Source organism: Malania oleifera, chromosome 9 (genome assembly GCF_029873635.1).
Source record: "Malania oleifera isolate guangnan ecotype guangnan chromosome 9, ASM2987363v1, whole genome shotgun sequence".
In the NCBI taxonomy this organism is placed as follows: Eukaryota; Viridiplantae; Streptophyta; class Magnoliopsida; order Santalales; family Ximeniaceae; genus Malania; species Malania oleifera.
This window is the reverse complement of record NC_080425.1, coordinates 54,761,922-54,788,293: the sequence shown is the minus strand read 5'-3', so window position 1 is coordinate 54,788,293 and position 26,372 is coordinate 54,761,922. Positions and strand designations below refer to the sequence as shown.

At 33.9% G+C, this 26,372-nt stretch overlaps 2 protein-coding genes across 4 annotated transcripts in view; both read right to left on the bottom strand.

Annotated features, from left to right (window-relative positions):
- Positions 1-4,738: 4,738 nt before the first annotated feature.
- LOC131163462 (zinc finger BED domain-containing protein RICESLEEPER 2-like) lies at positions 4,739-6,908 on the bottom strand. The gene is made up of 3 exons (XM_058120054.1): positions 5,333-6,908; positions 4,892-5,135; positions 4,739-4,751 (listed from the first exon to the last, which is right to left on the bottom strand). Exons 1-3 carry the CDS (start codon positions 6,906-6,908, stop codon positions 4,739-4,741), a joined length of 1,833 nt encoding a protein of 610 aa, XP_057976037.1.
- An 8,540-nt stretch (positions 6,909-15,448) lies between these two features.
- LOC131164241 (DNA mismatch repair protein MSH4) overlaps positions 15,449-26,372 on the bottom strand; it is a 57,736-nt gene continuing 46,812 nt past the window's right edge. For 2 of the 3 annotated variants that reach the window (XM_058121279.1, XM_058121280.1), the window contains 5 exons: positions 22,018-22,070; positions 21,806-21,904; positions 17,882-17,996; positions 17,682-17,804; positions 15,449-15,831 (listed from right to left, as the gene is read on the bottom strand). In XM_058121279.1, the coding sequence (XP_057977262.1) occupies positions 15,667-15,831; positions 17,682-17,804; positions 17,882-17,996; positions 21,806-21,904; positions 22,018-22,070 (555 nt within the window). In that variant the 3' untranslated portion in view covers positions 15,449-15,666. Of the gene's footprint in view, positions 15,832-17,681; positions 17,805-17,881; positions 17,997-21,805; positions 21,905-22,017; positions 22,071-26,372 lie in introns of those variants that run through there. The other variant, XR_009139233.1, reaches the window with a different exon arrangement.

The following is a 26,372-nucleotide window of genomic DNA, read 5'->3' as shown; positions in this document are numbered from 1 at the left end:
TTATTCTGCTGTGGTTGTTTGTTGATATCCCTCCCAACAAAGTGGTATCAGAGCCAAGTTGATAGATTGTCAGGTTGGCAGTTTGAGTTATGGAAACAAATACAAGTAAATCGATTAATCTCAATGGTTCAAATTATCACATATGAAAAGGAAAAAATGGAGGATCTTATTTATGTGAAAGATTATTACCTACCAGTGTTTAGTGCTGAAAAACCAAAAAAAAAGTCTGATATGGAATGGACTTTGTTACATCAACAGGTGTGTGGATATATCAGGCAATGGGTAGATGATAATGTTTTGAATCATATTAGTGGAGAAACAAATGCGTGTTCTCTATGGAGTAAGCTCGAACAGTTATATGCTAGAAAGACTAGAAATAATAAGTTGTTTTTTATTAAACAAATGATGGTTTTAAGGTATCAGCACGAGACTCCTTTATCTAATCACCTGAATACATTCCAAGGAATTATTAATCAGTTGGATGGAATGAGTATTAAGTTTGATGATGAGATACAAGGGTTATGGTTGCATGGTTCATTACTGGACTCGTGGGAGACGCCCATAACTTCATCGTCTAACTTCATTCCAAAAGGTGTAATCACAATGGATATGGCTAAGAGTTGTTTGCTAAATGAAGAGATGAGAAGAAAAACACAGGGATCCTCTTCACAGTTAGAGATCTTGGTTACAGAAAAGAGGGGGAGAAGTAAGAGCAAGGGTCCGAAGAACAGAGATAACAGCAAAAGCAAGTTCAACAAGTTTGCAAATATTGAGTGTCATCATTGCGGGAAAAAGGGACACATCAAGAAATATTGCAGGCAATTGAAGAAAGAAAACAAGAATGAGAAAGGCAAGGGAATAAAGAATGGAGATGACAAAGATGGTGATGATAGAGTTGCTACTACCACTCCTACAGAATTCCTCATTGTTTATGATGATGAGATGATAAATGTTGCATACCAAGAGACCAGTTGGGTGATTGACAGTGGTGCCTCCATTCATGCTACATCTGGGAAGGATTTCTTTACATCCTATAGATCTGGTGACTTTGGAACAGTAAATATGAGAAATTGATGGTTTGGTTAAAGTCATTGGAATTAGGGATGTGTATCTGAAGAAAAATAATGGCACGAGTTTAGTTCTTAGAGATGTGAATCATATTCCTGACATTCGTTTGAATTTGATTTTTGCAAGTAAACTTGATGACGAAAGGTACTGCAACACTTTCAGTGATGGCCAATGGAAGCTCACTTGAGGTGCTATGGTTGTGGCTCGAGGCATGAAGCACTCTGCATTGTATATTCTGCAAGCAAAGATCTCTAACGACATTGTTAATGTGATGGAGAATAATGATACAACAGAGTTGTGGCACAAGAGACTGGCTCACATGAGTGAGAAATGATTAGCTCTATTGGGGAAGAAAAGTCTACTATGTGGACTGAAAAGTACACTTCTGAAAAGGTGTACTCATTGTTTATTAGGGAAGCAGAGCAGAGTTTCCTTCAATAATTCCCCTCATTCGAGAAAGTCAGAGATACTGGATTTAGTACATTCAGATTTGTGTGGCCCTATGAAGACGAGAACACTTAGTGGCTCCAGATACTTTGTGACCTTCATAGATGATCAATCAAGGAAGTTGTGGGTATATATCTTGAAGTCAAAAAACCAAGTGTTGGCTGAGTTCAAGAAATTTCAAGCCCTAGTTGAGAGACAGACTGGGAAGAAACTGAGGTGGGTCCGAACTAATAACAATGGAGAGTATTCTTGTCCATTTGATGAGTATTGTAGACAACAGGGTATTTGGCATCAAAAGACTCCTCCGAAAACTCCTCAATTGAATGGCATAGCAGAAAGGATGAACAGAACACTGGTTGAGAGAGTGAGATGTTTGCTTTCACAAACCTGGTTGCCAAAATCCTTTTGGGGGGAGGCATTGAGCATTGTTGTTCATGTGTTGAATCTTACACCCTGTGTTCCTTTACAGTTTGATGTGTCAGACCGAGTTTGGACAAGTAAGGATGTTTCCTATAATCACCTACGTGTTTTTGGGTGCAAAGCATTTGTGCATATTCAAAAAGATGAAAGGTCCAAACTGGATGAGAAAGCACGACAATGTATATTCCTTGGCTATGGTCAAGATGAATTTGGATACAAGCTTTATGATCCAATTGAGAAGAAAATTGTGAGAAGCAGAGATGTCGTGTTTGTAGAAGATCAAACGATTCAGGATATTGAGAAGGCAGATAAATCTATATCTCAATAGGGTGATAGTTTGACTAATGTGGATCCAGATCCTTTGAAGAATTTTCCATCTCAGGTTGAGAATGATGTTCAGGATGACCACCAGGGTATAGGTGATGTGGATGTTCCCTTCTAGGTTTAGGGAGATGTTGAGACTGATGAGCAGTTGACAGTGCTAGAGATTCCACCAAAAATTCCATTTAGGAGGTCAGCCAGAGACCAACATCCTTCCACTTGGTATTCAGTAGAACAATATGTGTTATTGACTAACGAGGGAGAGCTTTAGTGTTTTGCAAAAGCCATGGAAGATGAACACAAGATAGAGTGTGTAACGACCTGCTTAAATTTTCACACTTTTTTCCCCTTTTATAACAAAACCAATATAATAAATCTAGCAGATCATAATCCACCTGGACTCATGGGTACCAGGGATACATCAGAAAATAGCATGGAAGCCTAAGTAGTAGGAAACATAAAATAATAAATAACTCATAATACTATATACAATACCATCCATCACAATTCCAGAGTTACCATATCCATTGTAATTACATATGTAAACCACCCAAAAGAGTATTAGGGTCACTTGTCACAAAAATCTATCTAACCCTATCACAAAATACATACCTTTCAGAGAGGGCAGATTAGTCGTAACTATCACAGCGGAGCTTAATCCGCTCTCCTATTTGGGGCTCCTGAAATGTTTATGAAATTTAGGGGTGAGACACCTCTCAGTAAGGGAAATAAACTAATACTAGTGTGTGACAACATGAGTTTTTCGTGTTGTATATAAACTATACATAAACATATTTAGTAAATTGTTATGTCATATATGGGAAAACATATATCATCATAGCATGGGAGAACATACTGCATTTTCATAGACATAATTCATCTCATATAATCGTAATAATAAAAACAACTCTGGTAGGTTAACTAGCTGTTATCATGTATTACCCCCACATGACTGTGTTGTGTTGCCCGAAGCGGGACCTGACAATGGTTGGCCAATCACTGCCAATTCAAAAGTACAGTTTATAAGTCCGATGGGTCTACCAGACTTGGTCCGTACACCAGGGACGCTCACACTTCTTAAAATCATATCGACTATCCGTCCTCACGCTACTCCATATAGCAACGTTAACATAATATCGTGATGATCACAAACACATAGCAGCGGTAACGTGCAAGTGCTAGCCTAAACCAAACAACCAGGTTCTAATAACATATAACATATAATAAAACTGTGATACATGGATATTTCATACTATTAATTGTCAAATCAATATCATCATATCATTTTGCATATATATATATATATGTATTATATACATCATGAAATTCATCAGCTCGTATGCCGGCATTTCATATTTTATCATATCTCGGCTCGTACGCTGGCAAATCATATAAAACTCTCGGCCCATACGCCGATTTTTCATTATTTAAAACAATTTCATATCATTATCTTACTCCCAGAAAACAGTAATTCATTATAAAATCTACTCATGCCACAAAATGGGTATAATGTATAATCAGAACATATTATCATTTTCAATAGTGCTTCCCAACATAATACTCATATATATATTTATATACGTATATTTTCTTGAAATCAAATGCTATACAATTTTACTTAAAATTTTTATAAAATAACTAGTTTAGTTTATCCCCTTACTTGGTTCTTAAAAAAGCCCCTAAAACAATCAACTCAACACCCGCTGGGTTCCCTGGTCAACATCCTAAAAACAACATCTCCCAAATAGGCCTGGCAAAATGGGCGGGCGGGCCGGGTTTGGGCAGGTCACTAACGGGCCGGGTCATTAACGGGTCGATGTTAAACGAATCACACACATGCCAACCCTAACCCGCCCATTTAATAAACGGGCAGGTAACGGGTCACCCGTTTAAAAAATATGATTTTTTTATTTTAAAATTTTTAAAATTTTCATATAAAATGACATTTTGTTTTTTAAAAAACTGCATTTTATTTATTAATTTCTAAATAAAAAGAACATAAAATGTAAAAAAAAATACATCCCTTTAATGAATACAATTTTTAAAAAATGTAAAATTAAAAAAAAACACACACACACCTCTAAAAAAATTAAATATGCATAATACATGCATAAAATATTTATATATAAATCTAAATTTAAATGAGTCCCATAATATTTACATACAAAGCTAAATGTAAAATATTTAATAAGTTCATTCATCATTCACATTTTTTTAATTCATGCATTATGCATAACACATGAATCAAATATTTAAGTCCCACAATCAAAAAATTCAAAACATAATCTTAAAAAATATAACAGTTAAATATTTAGAAACAAAACCAAATTTAAATGTGTTCCATAAAAATTCACTAGATTACAATTTTCAAAAGATAACAAAAAAACTTAATTAGTCATGATTGTTTGTAGAAGCTTCTCCAAAATCATTAATCAAAATATTTTCAAATTTGACTTCTAATTGTTCAGCTTCTTCTCTTTCTTCACTTGGATCCACTGCAATGACAAAATAAATAGATAACAAATAAGAAACAATAACAATTGACAAAAGATATGAAAGTAAATAAAATGTAATTATTGAAATAATATTGGAAAAACTCAAAAAAAAAAAATGCATACTTGCGTAACCAAACAACCAATTTCGAGTTGTTATCAATGCTCCTGCATTTTCCGGCAAAAGTGATCTTCGATATTTGTTAAGAACCTGGGCTCGAATGCTGAATGCAGATTCTGATGCAACGCTTGTGATAGGAATAGTAAGTACATCACGCGCCATAAGAGATAAATCAGGATATCGAAATCGATTATCTTTCCAATACCGCAATATATCCATTTCAGCATGTGCCACATGATTTAGACTGGGCTCTTCGAAATATAAATCTAATTGAGATTTTTCTGTAGTAGCACAATATTGGCTTTCATAAAATTCAAATTCGTGTCATATATTAGAATAGAAAAACAAACAATATAAATATAATAACTAAAAATAATATATAAAATAAGAAATGAAAAATTAGAAAATATAAATGAAGTTACCGAAAGCTCATCTCTAATGAGATTGTCACTAGCACCAGTACCCCCAGTAGATGGAGCAGCAGATTCCAAAGAAGATTTTGATTTGTTTGCATAATCTTGGAATAGAGAGTATAACTTCTGACGAAGGAGATTTAGCTTTTGTCGAGAAGTGGATGAATCAATCTTTGAGTAACAAAATTCAACAAATTGAAGCTTGTAACGAGGATCAAGAACAATAGCAAATGCCAAAACGACACTGTAACACTTCCAATATTTATCGAACTTCTCTTTCATTTTTGCAGCCATACCATTAACAATGCAGTCTGGATTTTCCATTGTTTCAAGTAAATGCAATTGAATTTTCCATATATTTGAAAAATACAAATTAGATGTAGGATAATCCGAACCCGAAAAGAGTTTTGTCATGTCGTAAAATGGTTTCAAGAAATTGCAAATGACCTCAGCTCTATTCCACTCTTCATTTGACGGACAATACTTATAATTTGCATCAAGTAAAGCATAATGAATTAAAGCCCGTCGATATGTAAGTGCACTTTCTATCATCATGAAAGTTGAATTCCACCTAGTTGGTACATCCAAGCGCAAACTGATTGAAGCAAGTATACCAACTTGTTTAATGCACTCTTTAAACTTAAGTTTTCTGCCTTCTGAACCCTTAATGTACTTGACACTTTCTCTAATGTTATACATAACACGTTCAATCACTTTTAATCCTTCTTGAACAATAAGATTCAAAATATGAGCACAACACCTTACATGAAAATATTCACCGCCACTTACTAAAGGTGCTTGCAAAGACAATTGACTTGAAAGAATATCTTGCATACTATCATTAGCAGTTGCATTATCCAATGTGATGGAAAATATCTTCCTATCAATACCCCATTCCTTCAATACATTAAATGTTTTTTCTGACAAAGTAACTCCTAAATGTGGGGGTGGCATGTGAGAAAAGTTAATAATCTTACTATGCAATACCCAATTTTCATCCACAAAATGAGCTGTAATGCATAAATATCCTTCAGTCGTAGGAGAAGACCAACAATCAGAAGTCAAACACACTTTACCAAAAGCACTCTGTAGTGTAAGTTTAAGTTTCTCCTTCTCCCTTTTATGTATTTTCAATACATCAGCTTTAGCAGTGTTCCTAGTAATTGGTTTAATATCAGGATTAAGATATTTATGCACATCTCGATTTCCTTCATGCTCAACCCATGAAAAAGGATAGCAATGTTTTATTACGACAATTGCCATCTTCTCACGATAAACATCTTGTTCAATTTTTTTCGCATGAAGTTTGGTTCCATAATCCATATGCATCTGCTTCACATCATAATTATCACGTAATGGACAACTATTAATGTGGCGTCTCAAATTTGCCGTCCCATGGGTTGAAGCATTAGCAACATATTCAGCCCCACATTTTTTACATTTTGCCTTCTGTTTTCCATCAACATCTATAGGTAACAAATACAATTCATCCCAAGCAGTTGATGTCTTTCTACGTTGTCTCTTTTTTCTAGTGCCATCATTGATAGAAGAACTGTTTTTTTCAGATTTATCTGAAGATGGAGTAATATTACACTCATCATCAAAATCCAAGTTTATGGTATCCATTATTTGCAATTTGTATTCTTCCTAACAAAGAATAATTTTTTTGAATACGCTGAGTGTCTTGGGCTTTCGCACTAAACTAATTTCCTAACAAAGAAAAATTGTTAAGACTCCGGAAAATAGTAAAATAAAGAAAATAATGAAAATTTTATACAACAAACACAAATATACGTTTTATAAAAATTATTAACTAAAAAATCGTTATTTTTTTTTTTTTTTTTTTTGCAACAGATTGTATAAATATATATGCATGGAAGGAAGCTGCTACGAAAATGAAATCAAGATAATATTATTGGGAAGTCTAGTAGTAGCAGTATGTATGTGTGTATCCGTGTGTGTGTGCGTGTGTGTGTGTGACAACTAATTTATGTAGGGGAAACACAATAAACATTTATCTACTATTTATTCATCAGTAATTCATGAAACCAACAGCCAACAACACTTCTATTTATTTTTGTAGTTTAATAAAATATCAAAACAATGGAAGGTTTATGGTCCCACCCTTCCATTTACAGAACACCACAAGGTCCACAGGACCACAACACAGGACCAATGACCAAAGCATAGACAGAAAAAACAAAGAGATCAACAAAAGAAGGAAATATATCTTTTTTAATTTCTGATTCCTTTCTATTAAAAAACCATTCATGGCTTATTTATACTAAAAATTCACACCTATTTAAGTTTCAATATACAAATTTAAAAGCAAACATGAGATATGCAGATATCTAGATTTTAAATAAAATAATAATCACACTTTCAACAAAATTTCTGAACACACAGTAATATAAGATTTTAAATATACACTTTCAATATACAAATTCAAAAGCCATTCATTGGTCATTTAATTAATGACCTAATTAGATAAAAATACTAAAAAATCTTACCTCCACGGCTCCACCTCTGGTCGGCTGCCGGCTGGTCCTCTGCGTGCATCTGTGGATCGTTCGAAGGAGACGATGACTAGTAGCCTGGCAGATCAAACACGTAGCAGCGCACCAATCACCAGAGGAGAGGAAAGACTGCCGGAGGGAGAGGAGAATTTGAGAGACAGAGAGAGTGAGAGCTGAGAGCCGAGAGCCGAGAGCCTCTCTCAAAGACGATCCAGACGGCCAGACGAGGAGACTGGAGACTGGAGTGGACTGTGGTCCGTGGAGAGGCGCGGCGCGGGTTAGGGTTAGGGGTTTCTTTTTTTCAAGTGTGTGTGATTGTGTTTGTGAAGACCGAAGAGTGAACCGTGACTCACTGACTCCGTGTGGCACTGAGGCGTGAGTCGCGTGAAGGGCCGAAGGCATAGTGAATTAGCGGGTCACCCGCCGAGTGACCCGCCCAGACCCACTTAACCCGTTTATAAATGGGTTGATCCGGACCCGCCCAATTATTAAATGGGTTAACATTCTTAAACCCGAACCCGTTTTAAACAGGCGGGTCCGGGTGACCCGACGGGTTATGACCCGTTTTGCCAGGCCTACTCCCAGAACTAAACTTCAGTATTTCATCGTATATAACATTTCTTACAACTATAGTAAATCCAAATTTTTTAATAAAAGACCTTACCCTGAATTTGAGATGAATTCCAAACTCGACCCACAAATGATCCACTCCAATAGATATGTAGAGAACTTCCCCAGGAGTGTCGCGGTAGCTTCAAATCGTCGAACCGGCGAAAGATCAGCTCGAGATCTTAGAGAGAAGGAAGGAGGGACGAAAATCTAGAGATTGAAAGAATTTCTCGCATGATTTTTGTGTAAGAATCCGAGTTTAAGACTATTTATACAATGGGCTTTCTTAACGAGCCACGTCACCTCATCGACAAGGTCAAGAAGGCTACTCGTCGACGAACTCTCCCCCTCGTCAACAAAATTCAAAGTCGCCCAAATATCCTCTCGGTATCTTCTCGTCAAGGAATGCTTTACTTTTTCAATTTTCCTCTCTCTTTATTATTACTAAAATACCATTATTCTTCAGGTCATTATAGAGTGGGTTGAGACAATGTAAGATGAGATGCAATCATTGCATGATAACCACACCTTTGAGTTAGTGAAGCTACCTAAAGGAAAAAGAGCTTTGGAGAACAAGTGGATTACAAGAAGAAGTCAAATGAGTTCTCTTCATAGTCACGGTACAAAGCTAGATTGGTTGTAAAAGGGTTTGGTCAGAGAAAAGGTATTGACTTTGATGAGATCTTCTCTCCAATTGTAAAGATGTCATCGATCCGTACAATACTCGCTTAGCAGCTAGTCTTGACTTAGAAGTTGAGTAGATGGATGTGAAAGCTGCCTTCCTTCATGGAGATTTGGAGGAAGAGATTTATATGAAGCAGCTAGAGGGTTTCAGGGTGAAAGGGAAAGAGGATTATGTGTGCAAGCTGAAGAAAAGCCTATATGGTTTGAAACAAGCACCGAGACAGTGGTATAAAAAGTTTGAGTCTGTTATGGGGGAGCAAGGCTACAAAAAGACAACTTCAGATCACTATGTATTTGTTCAGAAATTCTCTAATGATGATTTTATTTTCTTGCTGCTTTATGTGGATGACATGTTGCTGTTGGCAGGAATGCTTCAAGGATTGACCAGTTGAAGTAGCAATTGAGTAAGTCATTTTCTATGAAGGATTTGGGGCCAGCAAAGAAAATTCTTGGCATAAGAATCAGTCGTGACAAGAGTGCCAAGAAGTTATATTTGTCATAGGAGGAGTACATTGAGAAAGTGCTTCAAAGGTCCAATATGGACAAAGCTAAAGTGGTTAGCTCTCCTCTTACTACCCACTTCAGACTAAGTACAAAGGAATGTCCTTCTACAGATAAGAAAAATGAAGACATGGAAAGAGTTCCTTATGCCTTAGCAGTAGGAAGTTTGATGTATGCAATGGTTTGCACAAGACCAGATATAGTTTATGAAATTGGTGTAGTTAGCTGATTCTTGTCAAATCTGGGAAGAGAGCACTGGAATGCAGTGAAGTAGATCATGAGGTATCTTTGACGCACTTCTAATTTGAGACTTGGTTTGGGAAATGGACAACCATTGTTAGTTGGCTACACAGATGTAGATATGGCTAGGGATGTCTATACTCGTAAGTCTACTTCGCGCTATTTGATAACTTTTGCAGGTGGAGCTATAGCTTGGCAATCGAGACTTCAAAAGTGCATTGCTCTTTCTACAACAGAGGCAGAGTTTATTGCAGCAACGGAAGCAACTAAAGAGTTGCTATGGGCAAAGAAGTTCTTGAGAGAACTTGGTTTCGAGTAGCAAAGGTATGTGTTGTTTTGTGATAGCCAGAGTGTTATTCATCTTGCTAAGAATTCCAGTTTCCATGCAAGATCGAAGCACATTGATATACAATACCATTGGATCAGAGATGCGTTGAACGATAAGTTATTAGAACTTGAAAAGGTTCACACTGATGATAATGATTCTGATATGTTAACAAAGACACTACCAAGGGAGAAGCTTGAAGTTTGTTGTTCGATCGCCGGGATGGCAATTCCCTCCACATCGTTGGAAAGGGGGAGACTTGTTGGGTTATTTCCTTCCATGTGGAGGAAAGCCCAAGTGGGCTTTATTAAAATCCCAAAGCCCAATCCTTTTAGTGTGAAAATATAAAGGAAGTTATAAAAAGAGAGGGGAGAAGAGAGGAGCCACCACTTCTCAAAAGAAAGAGAGAAAAACGTGATTTTTCTTATGCTGCCCAGATTTCATCAAGACACCGATCTCGCTTCGTCTGTGGTCCGGTCGAGCTGAAATTTGGAGGAGAGGTTCATGACTCAAAGAGCTACAATTTGAACAGTGGAGATCAGATTTTGAGTTCAGGAGTTGGGATTTTTTCCCGTGAACAGTACCCTCAAATTTGGTATATTCTCTCCAATCCTATTTGTGTTTTCCAAGATTGATGATATCTTGATGAGATATATTTGTAACCTCTAATTGAGATTAGAGAAGACTTTGTGTACCCATTATTTGATTGATAGTAAAGATTTCAATTGGACTAAGTCCTATGGTTTTTCTTCCTCACATTGGGGAAGTTTTCCTCGTAAAAAATTAATTGTGTTCTTGTGGCTTGTGGCTTGGTGTGATTGATTATTTTTCTTATTATTTTCAGCATGTATAAAAATAAAGACACACTATATGGTGTTAGGTGGCTTAGGGCCTACTCAACCCCAAAAGCTAGCTCATGGGGTGAGGCTTTCCCTCATATTTAATAACTGACCACCAGCCCTTTCCACAACCGATGTGAGATAACCCTAACAATCTCCCCCTCACACATCAGGGTCTCTTTCGGCAAGGCAACCATCGGGGTCTCCCTCGGCACGGTACACTAAGGAGAATGTTGGTGAATCAAACTCTGATACTAGTGTTAGGTGGTTTAGGGTCTTCTCAACTCCAAAAGCTAGCTCATGGAATGAGGCTTTCCCTCACACTTAATAACTAACCACCAGCCCCTTCCACAACCGATGTGGGATAACTCTAACACGTGGATGATGAGAGTTCACTCTATAAGCCAGCGGAGACCATGGATGGTGAGAGTTCTCTGTGAGCCAACAGGGACCGTGAATGGTAATAGAGATGTGTGCCGGGAGTTGGGTTGGCTGAACGTTCAACTAATACACAAAAGCCGTGTCCGCATCCGGACTTTACCCTAATCTGCGAGACCTGGGGGCGGAGGACGCAGATTTGTAGATTTGGTGCCGCACTAGGGGGTCCGAATGGCTCGTTGGTAGTTGGAGTTCCTATGTAATAAAAAAAATTAAAGTGCATGCATTCATGCCGGATGCTGAGTTGGTCTCACATAATAATAATAATAATAATAATAATAATAATAATAATAATAATAATAATAAAAGTATTATGTTAGATTTGCTCTCAATATTGTATCTTTTGAAATTGTATGGTAACATATATATGATCATCTATAGTTTATTGTACCTATTTAATCTTTCTTTTTTTCCCTCCTACAATGTTAATTAATGGAGTGAAATTTCTTGCTTTTTCTGTTAATCAAGAATGTTGGAATATTTGTTCTCCACTGTTGCTTACATTGAATTACTAATATTATTTCCCTAGCTTTGAATATTTTATCTTAATTTTACTTTATTCCTTGTGAGTATATTTTTCTTTCTTAGCAATGATACTCAATGCAATTTTTTTTTTTTTTTTTGTGACATGAAAATAAATGGTAAGAATAAATTATTTTGTTTTATTTTACTCAAATTTCTTTGCCAACCTAAATCCCCATATCAATCCTGTCATCCATCTGAAAAAGAAAATTCTTTTAGCAAGATGCATTTTTAATCTAATTTTTACTTTTCATGTGAATTATAATGAGTTACTTTTAAAAATTCAGGTATTTCAATTACTAAACAATTTTAAATATTTAAATTTTATTAGTTCAAAATAGATTTAAATTTAATAATTCATAAAGATAATTACTCGGTGCCCTTCTTTGACATTTTAGTTACTTGAAATGTATTTAGTAAATTGATTTTGTGACAAAATAAAATATTACAAAAAGTTATTGTGCTTATATTTATCATTGTAATGTTTAAATTTTTAGTATTTAATCATAATCATACTAAGTAAATCATGAAATGTATGAACAGAAATTATCCTATGCATAGTACATAATTTCTTTTATTTTCTAAGTTTATATAAAAATTTGGAAAATAGCTTTTTATTGTTTTCTAGATTTCTATTTCTTTATCTTAGATTTGCTAGTAAGAAATTTGAATCTTTAACTTTTGATTTGTACAATTTAGATACAATGTAGTACAAAATTCTTGAATTCATTCAAAATCCATACAAACTACATCCTAATCCCAAAATTCATGCACCCAAACACTATTTTATGTAATTGTTAAAAAATTGAAAACAAGTGTTTTTTTTTTTTTTATAATTATTTTGAAATTAAAATTAAAAATCAAAAATTATTTTGAGATTCTCTAGAATAATGTATATATCAATATTCTTTTGCATGAAAAAATGACATGATTATATTACCATATTTTTTTTAATCTCATGCAGCGAAGGAAACAAAAATGTTCATTCTATCGTCAAAAATAGAATTCTTAGAATATATTCAAATGGTTGCTTTTTAGAATGATTCAACAAATGACTAGTTCTTGTTAGTTCAGCAAATAGACTTGTAAACGAGTCAAATTGAGTTTGTTAGTTCAGCAAATAGAGTTGTAAACGAGTCAAATCGAGTGAAACTGAGCAGAATTTTAGCATATTCAAGCCTGACTTAGTAGAGAAAAAGCTCAACTCCGTTCAAGCTTAGAAAGTTGGGTTTGAACTTGACTTGGGATGTAAATTATTGACTTGGACTAAACTCAATTGCCAACTCAAGCCCAAGTGCAACTCGACTCATTCTTTTAATCCGTTGATTCTTTAAGTTTAATGTGAAGGTGCATGTGTAACTTACTAAGCAATCCTTGGGCCTTAGCCTTGAGAATGGATTTGACCAACTTATAGTAATCACTTAGCCCATTCCAAACTTTAGTTGACCTTATTAGCAAACCTAATTTAAGCTTAATAAACTAAGCTTACATTTCTTGATCAGTCACATTAGATCGAATTTTTTTTGAATAAATCTGGCTATAATAATTGCAAGCATGTTACTACTTTTGATTCAAGTATTCACTTATTTCCTGTTAAGAATGAAAATGGAGTCTTTAATCAAAAGGAATGTAATAGCATTATTGGTAGCCTGAGATATGCAACCGATTTAATTAGACCAAACATTGCATATGTATGAATACTTAGTATATTTTCGAGCAAACTGGGTAGAGAACATTAAAATGCTTTTGAACGTGTAATTGAAATATTTAGTTGGTACCAAAAATTATGGCTAGTTTTTTTACTAAATATCCTGCTGTACTTGAAGGTTTTTGTGATGCTGATTAGAATAATTTGTCAGGTGATTCTCTCTCTACCACTGGTTATATTTTTACTTTAAGTGGTGGTGCTATTTTCTGGAAATCTAAAAAATAAAAATAATTGCAACACCACTATGAAAGTTGAGCTTATTGCTTTAACATCAGCTAGTGAGAAAACAAGTTGGTTGAGAGATATGTTGTATGAAATTTCATTTTGGGAAAAAATCAATACCGCATATTCTAATTAATTGCATTCATACTGCTGCGTTTGATAGAGTAAATAACTATTATTATAACGGTAAATCTAGACCCATACGAAGAAAACACGGTACTGTGAGATCATATTTGAGTAGTGGCATCATTAATGTGAGTTATATAAAATCTTCTGAATATCTTGCAAATCCATTAACTAAAGCCTTAGCAAGAGAAAAGGTTTGGAATACATCATGGAGGATGGGATTAAAGCCCATAAAATCATGAACCATGTATGAAAATACCCAACCCAAGGACAGATCCTGTAGTTGGGTTCAATGGGAATAAAGAATCATATGGTGGTCGTAAGAAATACACTTATTTTTAAACTCATCCTTATGGTGTAAGTGCATTTATCTTGTAACGGAGGAGGTTGAATATTTTAAAAAATTCTTAATGATAATTTGTCTATTATGAGTGGAGTGTTAGAGGTTAGAGTTACAGGAGCACAAATTTCACCTTTGTGAGCATGAGTGGGACCACTCTCTATGAGAATTGGGCTTATTCCCAAATATGCTCATAAAACCAAGATTAGTACAAGGTCAAAACATGCTAACTGTTAAAGCTCATGTCAACACTTGAATAATTATGTGTGAGCAGTAATACTTTATATCCTTTGAGCTGTCATAGTTCATTTCTAAGACCACTATTGGCTCTGGAGTAAAGGTTATTGTTCACTAAATGAATGTTCAATGCAAAGCACACCTTCATAATGCATAATTATTCATCTTTGATTGTTAAACTCTCTACATGCATGGTACATACATAATATTAAAATGAATGGGAAATCATTGGTGTATTCTAATATTATTATTATTTTATTTATTATCTGGAAAAAGAGCATGTATCTTGGAATGGGTTATGTATCTATATTTAATTAGGTCATACATTCATGTATCTCATAAATTCATAAGATTAATTATGTGTATATCTTAAAATAAGGTGTGTACTTATTATATATATACACACATCTTATTTATTAAATTCATGAAGAACGAAAGGTCATTTTATATCTATAAATAGACCTTTAAGGCATTGACACTATATACCAATCTCTTCACATCATTCCCATCATGTCATCTTTCTTTCAAGTTTAGAGAGTTTGACAAACAAAGAAAGGTGTTTTTTTTGTGAAGTTTTGAACTCTTTCGTTTGTGCAGAATTGGAGTCATATGATTTAAATTGTTTTGTTGTATCCTAGGGGAGATAAGTCCAGATGAATTCTGCTGCACCAGTTTGTAGGCTAAGTCAAAAATCGCAAAGGACTTGAATCTCCTTAAAGAGAATGAGATATCCGTATCTCAACATATTTGTGAATCGTGTTTATATTTTTATTTTTATTTGTGTTTAAGTTTTATTATTTTTATTTTATTAGATTTCCTAACACAATGAATATGATAAATAATACACTCTTATGCATACTTACCTGTCAATCCCAAAATACCACCATTTTTATGCAAAGAACAAACTCTTGCAGCACCTTATGGCTTTGTGTTGATTCCGAGAGATGATCTTTTCAGCAAATTGGTCACAATTGCATTTGCGGTGATGTGGTCCTGACACACAGCCCATAAGAAATTTGTTCTTTAAATGGGCAAAGCTTTATAGTACTTTCTACACGAGAGCAAAGTGACAAAGTGCTACAGCCTTCCGCCAATGTAGCTCTCTTTGAGATTCTCCAATGCTTGCCGGATTGAATCCTCATCCTGGGTGGAGTACTTCAAGCATATCAACCGTTGAGCCGCGCGATAAGCCATTTGGATTGAACAATATTGCAAGCAGTTTACTTCCATCCTTCTCACTTCCTATGCACGGAAATTGTTTAGAACAATCAATTACCACATAATCTACAAATAAGGCCACATGAACAATGAGAAGTGATAAAGAAAGGTGTTTCACAATCAATATATAAACAAATAAATGAATAAATAAATGCACTGAATCTACAAATGCAGTGCTATAAAACACTGTTGGATGTGCCTTTGAAGGCAGCGGGTAGTTTTTAAGAGTTCCTTCAAGCAGGCAGATACCTAATATATATGTATATATATATATATATATGCAAGCCATAAATAACTAATTAGTGGAAATTATTGATTTAAATAACTTAGGCATTGAAGGCGACAACAAGATAATTCAATCAAGGGTTGTGTGTGAACTTTATTGATTTATGTATTTATTTTTCCAAGCAAGGTAGCAGAGTTGTGTGTATACAAAGAAGAGTTCATTCCTCGTGGTTACGAAAGCACAAATAATTCACACATTCATATGAGCCCAACAACAACAACCGCTATTAAAACAGAATAAGATCGTAATCTGCCTATATCATGATTTACAACAACAAAGTAGCATAAGCTTGATAACCATCAATTTTCCATTTGTTACAAACATATTTGACATTTATTAAGGACCTACTCTCAAAAATAGTAACAAAAAAAAGCCACTTTGGTTTCTAGTTTTCTAACATGTGTGAAAAACTTGGAAACCAACTCTTTAGGACCTTTTTATATTACTGATAGCAATTATCCTTCTTCATTTCCAAATCTCCAAAAAAAAAAAAAAACAAAAAAAAAAACAAAACAAGAAAACAAAACTGCCACTTTGTTTTCCAATTTCCCAACATTTATATTGACAACTTAGAAAGTTTTTTTTTTTTTTTTAAAAAGATGTTCTCAAAGTTTGCTATCCAAATGTTGGAAAAATGGAAAGAAATATGGCATTTTTGTAATTTTTTTAGAAAAAACTAGAAACAGAAAATGAGAAGTTCTTTATACGACAAAACAGGCCCTTGTGCTTTTCAAGTTTTCCATTCATGTTAGAACTCTAGAAAGCTAGAGTAAGTGGCATTTTTGTAATTATTTAGAAAACTAAAAATGGAAAATGAAAAGAGTTCTCAACAAGTGAAGAAGCCCCAAGTTTTTTTGAAGGAAGACAGGCCTCTTGGACTCTGAACTATTATTGAATAGAAAAGAAAAAGAAATGTTGAGATGAACTTAGGAAAGCAACCCAAGGAGCAGACTTGGCAATGGAAAGGTTCAAGATTGATGGATTTCCAAGAGTCCAAGACCATGTGACACAAATTGGGCATTTGTTCCATGCCCAGGGCTAAGATGTCTCCGTCAGCATAAAACATTATTAAGAGCCCATGACACTGGTTTCTCTTCTAAATTTTAACTGGACCAGGGTGGAAGGCAGGATGGATCTGAAAAACAATCTTTGAGCACACCTGCTCTAGTGCCTTCTTCTTGGCCATCAAGAGGACCAAAATCCTTAATTGTCAGCTACCTGCTGAATAAATCGATAACATTGTGCACCATTTTGTTGCAATAGGCTGTCTACAAACTTGTGCATAAATTTTGATTGATCTTTTTCTAGCCCGTTTGTCTCTTTTAAGTTGTACAAAGAAGCATGACTATAATCCATCCACGTGTACCATGCTATAGGAAAATTAAATTTCTACCACTTATTTAGCATACATTATTTTAAAATTTGAGTATGGATTTTAATACTCACTTCTTAATTCCACTCTAGATAACTATTTAATAATGCTGTCCATTTATATCATTATATAGTAATAATTTGAAGACAATCCACTAAAACTGTTTGCCCATAGTCATTCTCATATTAGAGTTCATCATTGTTCTATAGAAATCACCTTTTCTGTTACTTTTGAGGTGATGCTTCTGGCAGTTTCAATCACTGAGTTTGGTAACCCTGCCATTCCTGCTAATAGAAGGCCATAATGTGGCACGTGTCGTGGTCCGTCCTTGAGTAGAAACTAGTTATATGAACAGAAATTTATCATTAAAACTGCCTCACAGGAAAAATTAACCAATGGAAGTTCAGAAACATGACCTTGAAATCTAAACGGTTGTTTTTTATGTCAACGTGAAAGTGAAGAATTTTCACATTGGGGTAGATTGTTGCTAACTCTGACAGGTTCTCCATATGGGTAGCAAATATAGTATACCTGTAGAGGATCATTCGAGAGAATAATTAGTTTGAAGAAAAGAATATTGGCTATATTGATTCATGCATCGATAATATCACCAGAACAATCAGAAATTACAGGGAATTGAAAGTAGAAATGACAAAGAATATTCCTATCCATCCCTGTTGGGAAAGTTTAGTGATCTTGAGTCATATAGATTTAGTGATATGAGAACAAAAGATTCATAATTTGAATGCATAGTCAAAAGCTACTTGAGATGCTTGTCAGCCAGGCATTCAATGAAAATGTAATATCAGGCTTAAAAGTTTCCGATAGTTTTTAGGTTGTTCTTTTGATTGGAGGGACCAGGACTATTTTGATATTTTCATCATCCAGGCCGAGTACAAGTTACTATTAAAGCAATTTTAATGCTTGTTTTCTTACTGGATTCAAACCTGCCATTCATGATAACGTTAATTTTTTTTATACTATCTTATTAATTAGATTAAGTATTCCAACTCAAATATTTGACAAATGACCGCACACAATTAGCAATCTGACAGGCTCTAAAGGTCCCCCAAAAAATAGTAAATGGAGTAGGGGATAGAATTATAAATATCAAGATGGTATTAGGACAAGAGATAATAAGTATCATTAGTGCTTATGCTCCTCAAGTCGGCTAAGCAGAAAATCTTAAGAGACAGTTTTGGGAAGATATGGATAGTATTATACAAGGCATACCAGGGACTAAGAAAATATTTATAGGAGGAGATCTGAATGGACACGTTGGAAGGGATAATAAAAATTATGAGAGAATACATAGAGGATATGGATATGGAGACAAAAATGAGCCTGGGGAGATGATAGACTTCGCTATGTCATATGATTTTAGTATAATGAATACTTGCTTTAAGAAGAGAGAAGAACATTTAATAACCTTTAAAAGTGGACAAATAGAAGTCAAATAGATTTTTTTTTTTTTTTAACTAGGAGGGTAGATCGTTTACCATGCGAGGATTGTAAAGTTATTTCAGGTGAAAGCCTAACCACACAATATAAAGTCTTAGTGTTAGATATATGTATTAAAAAATGAAAGAAAAATGGTAAAATAAATCAGTGTAAGAGAACTAAATCAGTGTAAGAGAACTAGGTGGTGGAACCTAAAAGGAGAAAATATAATAAAATTTAAAGATAAAATATAATAAAATTTAAAGATAAAATAATCAAAGATGAGGATTGGACTATAGAGGATGGGATAGATACAAATACTCTTTGGAGTAGATTAGCTAGCTCTATTAAAAAATAGCAAAAATAGATTTTAGTTGAATCAAGGAAAAGATTCTCGAATAGTAAAGAAAGTTGGTGGTGAGATAAAGATGTACAAAAAACCATAAAGACAAAAAGAATTTGATATAAAACGTGGCAAAAATGTAGAAACAGGGATAACTTTGTAAAGTATAAGGAGGCAAGAAAATATGCAAAAAAGGCCGTTAGTGAAGCTAAATATAGATCATTCAATAGTTTTTATGATAGATTAGATACAAAAGAAAGGGAAAGAGATATATTTAAACTTGGTAAAGCTAGAGAAAGGAAGAGTAAGGACTTAGGAAATGTAAAATGTATAAAAAGTGAGGATGATATTGTCTTGGTTAAGGACGAAAACATTAAAAAAAGATGATGAAGTTACTTTAATGATAACCAAATAGAAGGCTTAGACTTATAATTGTCAAATGAGGCAAAGACTAAAAATATGAGATTTATTCGCAAAATTAGAGTTAACGAAATTAAGTTTGTACCAAAAAAGATGAAAAATGGGAAAGCTATGAAACCAGATAACATCCCAATTGAAGTTTGGAAATGCTTAAGTGATAACGGAATTATATGATTAACTAATTTATTTAATACAATTATAAAAACTAAGAAAATGCTAGATGAATGGAGGAAAAGTACTTTAATACCTATATACAAAAATAGAGGAGATATTCAAAATTGTAATAACTATCGTGGAATTAAACTTATGAGTCATACGATGAAACTATAGGAAAGGGTAGTTGAACAAAGATTAAGGTTAGAAATGAAGGTCTCTAAAAATCAATTTGGTTTTATGCCTAGGAGATCTACCACAAAAACTATATATCTTTTAAGAAGATTAATGGAAAATTTTAGGGTAAAGAAGAGGGACTTGCATATAATATTTATTGATCTTGAGAAAGCATATGATAAGATACCTACGGAAGTTCTATGGTGGGTTTTAGAAAAGAAAAAAGGTGTATTTAGTAGGTATACTGATGTCATTAAGGATATGTACGATGGAGAAATGACTAGTGTAAGGACTATAGATGGAGAAACTAGAGAATTTTCAATCACCATAGGTGTACATCAAGGATCAACTTTGAGTCCTTATCTTTTTGCTTTAGTGATGGACCAATTGACTAAGAGTATTCAAAAGGAGGTTTCATGGTGTATGTTGTTTGCAGATGATATTGTATTAATTGATGAAACTAGGGACGGAGTAGAGGCTGAGTTAGAATTATGGAGAGAAATTTTGGAATCTAGAGGCTTTAGGATAAGTAGAAATAAGACATAATATATGAAATGTAATTTTAGTAATGATATGAGGAATATTGGAGACAAAGTTAAACGTGATAATGAAGAAATAAATAACACTTGTAGATTTCGATACCTTCGATCTATTATGATTTATGCAAGCTGAAGAAGAAATTGAAGATGATGTAATGCATAGAGTTAAAGCAGGTTAGGTAAAATGGAGAAGTGCTTCAAGTGTGCTCTGTGATCATAGAATACACTTAAAGTTGAAAGGGAAGTTTTATAGGTTAGCTATAAGACCAGCTATGCTTTATGGATCGGAATGTTGGGCGACAAAGAAACAATATCCAAAAAGTAAAAGTTATTGAAATGAGAATGCTTAGATGGATGAGTGGTATAACATTGAAAGATAAATTAAGGAATGAACATATTCGCAATAAGTTAGGTGTAGCTCCTATAGAGGATAAGATAAGGAAGGGACGACTCAGATAGTATGGACACTTGCAATGTAGTACACCAGTGAGGAAGAGTGAGTTAGTTACTGTGGGAGGCAATAGAAGGGGTAGGGGTAGACCTAAAATAACTTGGGAGGAGATAGTGAGTAAGGATTTAATATCCCCGAATCTGTCAAAAGAAATGGTCCATGATCGCATAAATTGGTGGAAAATGATTTATATAGCCAACCCCACCTAGTAGAACTTAAGGCTTGGTTTTTGTTGTTGTTTGTTTGTATAACATGAAGGAAAAGGTTTACATCTTAAGATAACTTTTCTCACAGCAAAAGGGGAAGTATATTCCATTTAGCACATGTAGTAATAATTTTTTGATGTTTAGCATATTGAAATCACATGCTAAAAAAATAGAGTAGAAGATGCCACCTCAAAATTCAATGGATGTGTCACTTTAGAAACATCAACAAACTTTAATGGATGTAGGACATTGATGTTGAGTTCATAGCTGGTGATGATTGCACAAAAAAAGAGCTTAAATTTTACTTAAAATAATGACAAGGGACCACAACAAGTTTTCCTGTTATAATCTATGATATCCACATATTCTAAAGCAATTATAATTTGTTAGTACACGTACACACACGCTCACAAACACACAGTGTCTTAGGATAGTAGCTTATGACTAATATGTCCACTAAAATGCAAGTGTTCTCCATCTTGTTGACTTCCTATCAGGTAAACCTTTTCCCAGCCAGACGCTTACCTTTTTCTGTACCAAAAAAGATTTAATATTTTGTTTTTCTGTTCACATTGAAAAAATGGTTAAGGATATCTGGTCAAAGTAGTTACGCTTTGAGTGATAAAAGATGCTCACAGCAGCTCCATGCAATTGAAAATCCATCAGAGGAAGAAGTAGCCCTCCCAAGCTCATCCATTACAATCAGACTCCTGTACTTAGAATGAAGTAAAACACATACTCATGAAGCTATTGTATGCAAACACATACTCATGAAGCTATTGTATGCTCCACAGAATGAGAAAATTAAACAGCATATATATACCTTTCTGAGACATTCTGCATGACAAAAGCCGTCTCCTTCATCTCGGTCATGAACTGTAGGAGCAAATAGCTTAATGAAAAAATGATGCTTTGTTCCATAGTAATTACATAGAAACAATAATCCTATTTAGTTGAAGAAAAAACCATTTTTAAATAGTAAGTGGAGAAAAGAATGAGCAGTTAGCATGGGCTTTAATAATATGAGAACTTTTCTTCCCAAAGCTCTACATTAGTCTTATTTCTACCATCATTAAAAATTTTCCAACAGTTCTTATTTTCTACTTTCAACTGCAAGCATTATTTGCATACAAAAATCCTCAAATCAATTCTTGTATTCCTGTTCCCTTCAAGGCTTCAAAGTTCACAGTAATGTAGTTGAAAAGAAACAAGGGGGAGACATGGACTTCTATAACAGATGCACCTGTTCCAAAAGAAGCATGCAGAACCTATGTTCAAGGTCTTGAATTTAAATTTTGACTATAATTTCTAGCCTTCATAAATATGGAACTTTTAATGGAAATTTTGATTTTGACTTCAATTTAGATTTGTATTTTAAAAATGACAGAAAGTAGTAAAACAAAGAAATTTTTTATGAAACTTTCGTAACTGTTCATTGAAGAAATAATGCATGAGTGAACTAAAAGATTGTAATGGACCCACTAACTGCAAAATGATAACATTAAAGATTTTCAACTAATATAAATGAAATTCATAAATCAAGAAAATAGTATATCATATGCAAATACAACTAATTTAGAATGAAGGTAAAATAAAATTGTGTAGTTAATCCATGAGTTCAATATTACATAAAACTTCAAAATGCTTAAAGCTAACATTCCTATACTCAAGTTGCAATAAATTTTTTATTTATTTAAAACAAGAATATTTATTAAGTGAGAGAAGTCACTCAGTAATAAGTTTACCAGATGCTAAATGACAATTTATAATAAAAAAAATCCACATATAATAATCTATAAACATATTTATCTCTTATAAAGTACTTGTTTATTATTATGATGCAATTCTGTTACTAGGATATATATATCAAATTATTCAATAAACAATAAATTTACTCATATTAAAAATATTAAAATGAATATCCAGAATGAAAACTGCAGCTTGAAAGAAAGATTGAAAATACATATGCAAAAAAATATTAAATAAAAGTTGAAGTTATAAATCAATATGGGTAAGGTGTCATATGAACAAAAAAGTGTTTCTTAGAACCAAAGTATAAAAGAAGGGCCTTAATTTTTTTGGGATGTCTTAAAATAAAATTGAAGATACGCCATATTCTTAATGCTCATTCCAAAATTCAAACATTTACAATTCCATCTAACTTGAAATTTGTTTAATGAAATCACTTGGATTTATCAAAACTGTATATGAGAATCATCAAATCTCCAAAATTTCCCTCAAGTTACTTTTATAAAAATGCTACCATTGAGTTTTAGTATTGCAGGGTTTTCAAGCTCAAGTTTCCCTTTGAAGAAAATTTTGTTGTTAAACAAAATTTTCAAAAAAAATTGTAGAAATTTTAATTTTTCAATAAATATTGAAATTTTTCATAGGAAAATTTGAAAAACGAAAATAACCTCCATGCAACTGATTTCATGCACTCTCAGAACCATAAAAAGATACATATTCTGCAAGTAGGGGATTAAAAAATTTCTTGAGTGTCTGACAAAATAGACATGCAGTGCTCTTCCTTCCACCTCCCAAACTCAGGTCATTTGATGTAGACAATTGATCATGCTTGAATTTACCTCATTTCCTTAAGAACAGTTTCCATTGAAGATCTGAAGATTTGATGTTGGTTGAACTGTCTAATTCCTGAAATAGTGGTTTATATTTTCTGTCCAATAAAAACATTAAGATTTCATTCATTTACTAACAATAACATCAGTAAATTCTGCTGATATGTACTTCTATCCCAGATTCTCCCTGAATTATTATTGCTGAACTTGTCGACCTGTCAATTCCTACCACTTATGACAGATATCAAGGCAATAACGTATTAGTTCTTTGCTTGTTGCAATACTAGTCAAAATCAAATGTGTTCTTGCTTTCAAAGAATAAGAACTACGGGCCAGAGTTGAAATGAATTTTGAAATTCCAGATCTACTCCAACTCAATGCACCTCAAATCCAAGATCAGCTTATGGCTGCTCCTAATGAATGGTTCGCCAAGGTTCAGCCAGATGGAGAGAGAAAGGCTCCAATAATTCCTTCTATCATTTAGAACTAGTCCAAAGTTCATTTTCAATCTTAAATATATGTGGAAAAGCAAGCAAGGCAAAAATAAATGAATGAACTCATAATATATCCATGAGTTTTCTTCCAACTAAAACTAGTGATCAGCTACATTATTATCTTTACTTCTTATAATTGGGCTCAATCCTAAAAACTAATTCCATTTTATTTTGGTGACGCTCCAACAACCACTGCACCCTTGTCTTGCACCTAAATAAATAAATACAAAATAAGGATTTAAAAAAATAAAATGTATATATTTATTAAAAGAAAAAAAGAGAAACTAAACCTTAGCTGCTGAAATATTTAATCTGTACAGTTCTAGCTTTTTACTCCTTTCCAGTAGAAATACAATTGAAGTGGTTTATCTTGTTTTCTTGTCCCAATTCTTCATACATTCCTCAAACAACTAATTCATAGATCTGATAGAATTCTTCAGCTACAACTGATAAATTGAAGTCTGCCATTTTCTATCAAAATATAGAGTTATCATACTGAGAGACTGGTTTTCCCTCAGATTCAGAGATTATTTTCTGTAAGACGCTTGTGTAGGCTAGTTCTTTTTCTTTTCTGCATTCCAATTTCCAACTCAGAGAATCATTTAAACTAGGAGTGTAATGTGCAAGTGAACCGACCAAAACCGACAAAATCAACTGAGCCATAGTGAACAAGTCTGTTTTTTATGCCAATCAGTTCGGTTTGATCCGGGAAATCGAGGTTACTAGTTCGATTTCGGATTTGTGTTTTAAAAAATCTTCAAGTTTGTGTTTTAAAAACTGGAAAAACCAAACCAGAAGGGGGTATATGACTCATATAAATAGAGGTGGCATGTCATTATGGTTAGTAGTTAAGTAACCATGAGTGCAAAACACAAGATTATTCCCTATGAGCACATCAAAACCTAAAATCCAAAGCTGGGCAAATTTTGTTGCTGAATTGGAATAATTTAACAAAGCCTATTCTGATGTTTAATTAGCATAATTAAGGCCCATTTTGAGGCTCAACCCAACCAGACCAAACCACTGAACCAAACCAAATATTCTCGAATCAGTTTGGTTCATTTCATATATTTCAAGGACTGAGAGTTTCGGTTTAGGGATAATCTTTGTAATTAACAACCATCATTGGGTTTTGATGTGCAAAGCAAAGAAGAAATTTTAAACACGGTTTTTTTTTTTTTGGCGTCCTTAATCATTTTTAACATGCAGTATGCATGACAGACTTAAACCTAAACCTAACAATTATTGGGGTCTGGCAAGCCTTGACTCAACTACAAGGGTGCTACATCCATATCTAAAGTTCACAAGTTCAAATCATGGAGACAATCTTCAAGCATGGAGGTAATACTGTATGCAACTTACCCTCCCAGACCACCGCAATGGGAGCCTTGTGCACTGCATGTTAAACTAGAAAATTTTATGATTGAAATGATCATCAAATTAAATGTCATATTCAGAACAATATATTGATTGATGCCTCATTAGCACGATAAAAGATCAGCTTCACTCTTTGCTAAAGCAATTTATACCTTCACGTAAATACTACTTCTCTGTCCAAGGCTAACATTCTGCCCTAGTAAATAGGTACCAAGGGGGGAAAACTGACTTCAAAGAGATATAGGATTAAACTTTAACAATTTAACCTCACCCAGAAGACTAAAATCTGTTAAAGCTATCACCAGCAAACTCCTTCTGAGATTTGTATAAGATTTTCCTGTTGACTAATTTTTCACCTATTATGCTTGATTGATAGCATACACAACTAATTAAGTAGAGTTTTCTTAAAGTTCTCTCTTTCATCTTTGTTATCCAGCAGCCTTTGTCTTTTGCTACAGATGACTTCATAAAAACAAGGACAAAAGACACTAACCTACCCTAAGGTTTGGCAAAAAGAAAAGGACCACCCGCTAAGGTTTCAAAAATCCCACAGTTCTCCCTTGAGAATTCAAAAGTCCCAAAGACTTCCACTGATATTTGATTTTTGGGACTTACACCATTCAAAAAGTTTGTCTTTTTGCCAAATACAACAGGAGGTCTATGTCTTTTTGACAAACCTTAGAAGGGGACTGGAATTTTTGAAACTTTAGGGTAGGTCCTTGGAATTT

Bases quoted from the DNA above. Each gene is read 5' to 3' on its own strand.
- LOC131163462 (XM_058120054.1), bottom strand. From the start codon at position 6,908: ATGGATACCATAAACTTGGATTTTGATGATGAGTGTAATATTACTCCA. The intron at 5,136-5,332 runs GTACTGGTGCTA...AATCTCAATTAG, and splicing joins TGCTGCTCCATCTACTGGGG to ATTTATATTTCGAAGAGCCC.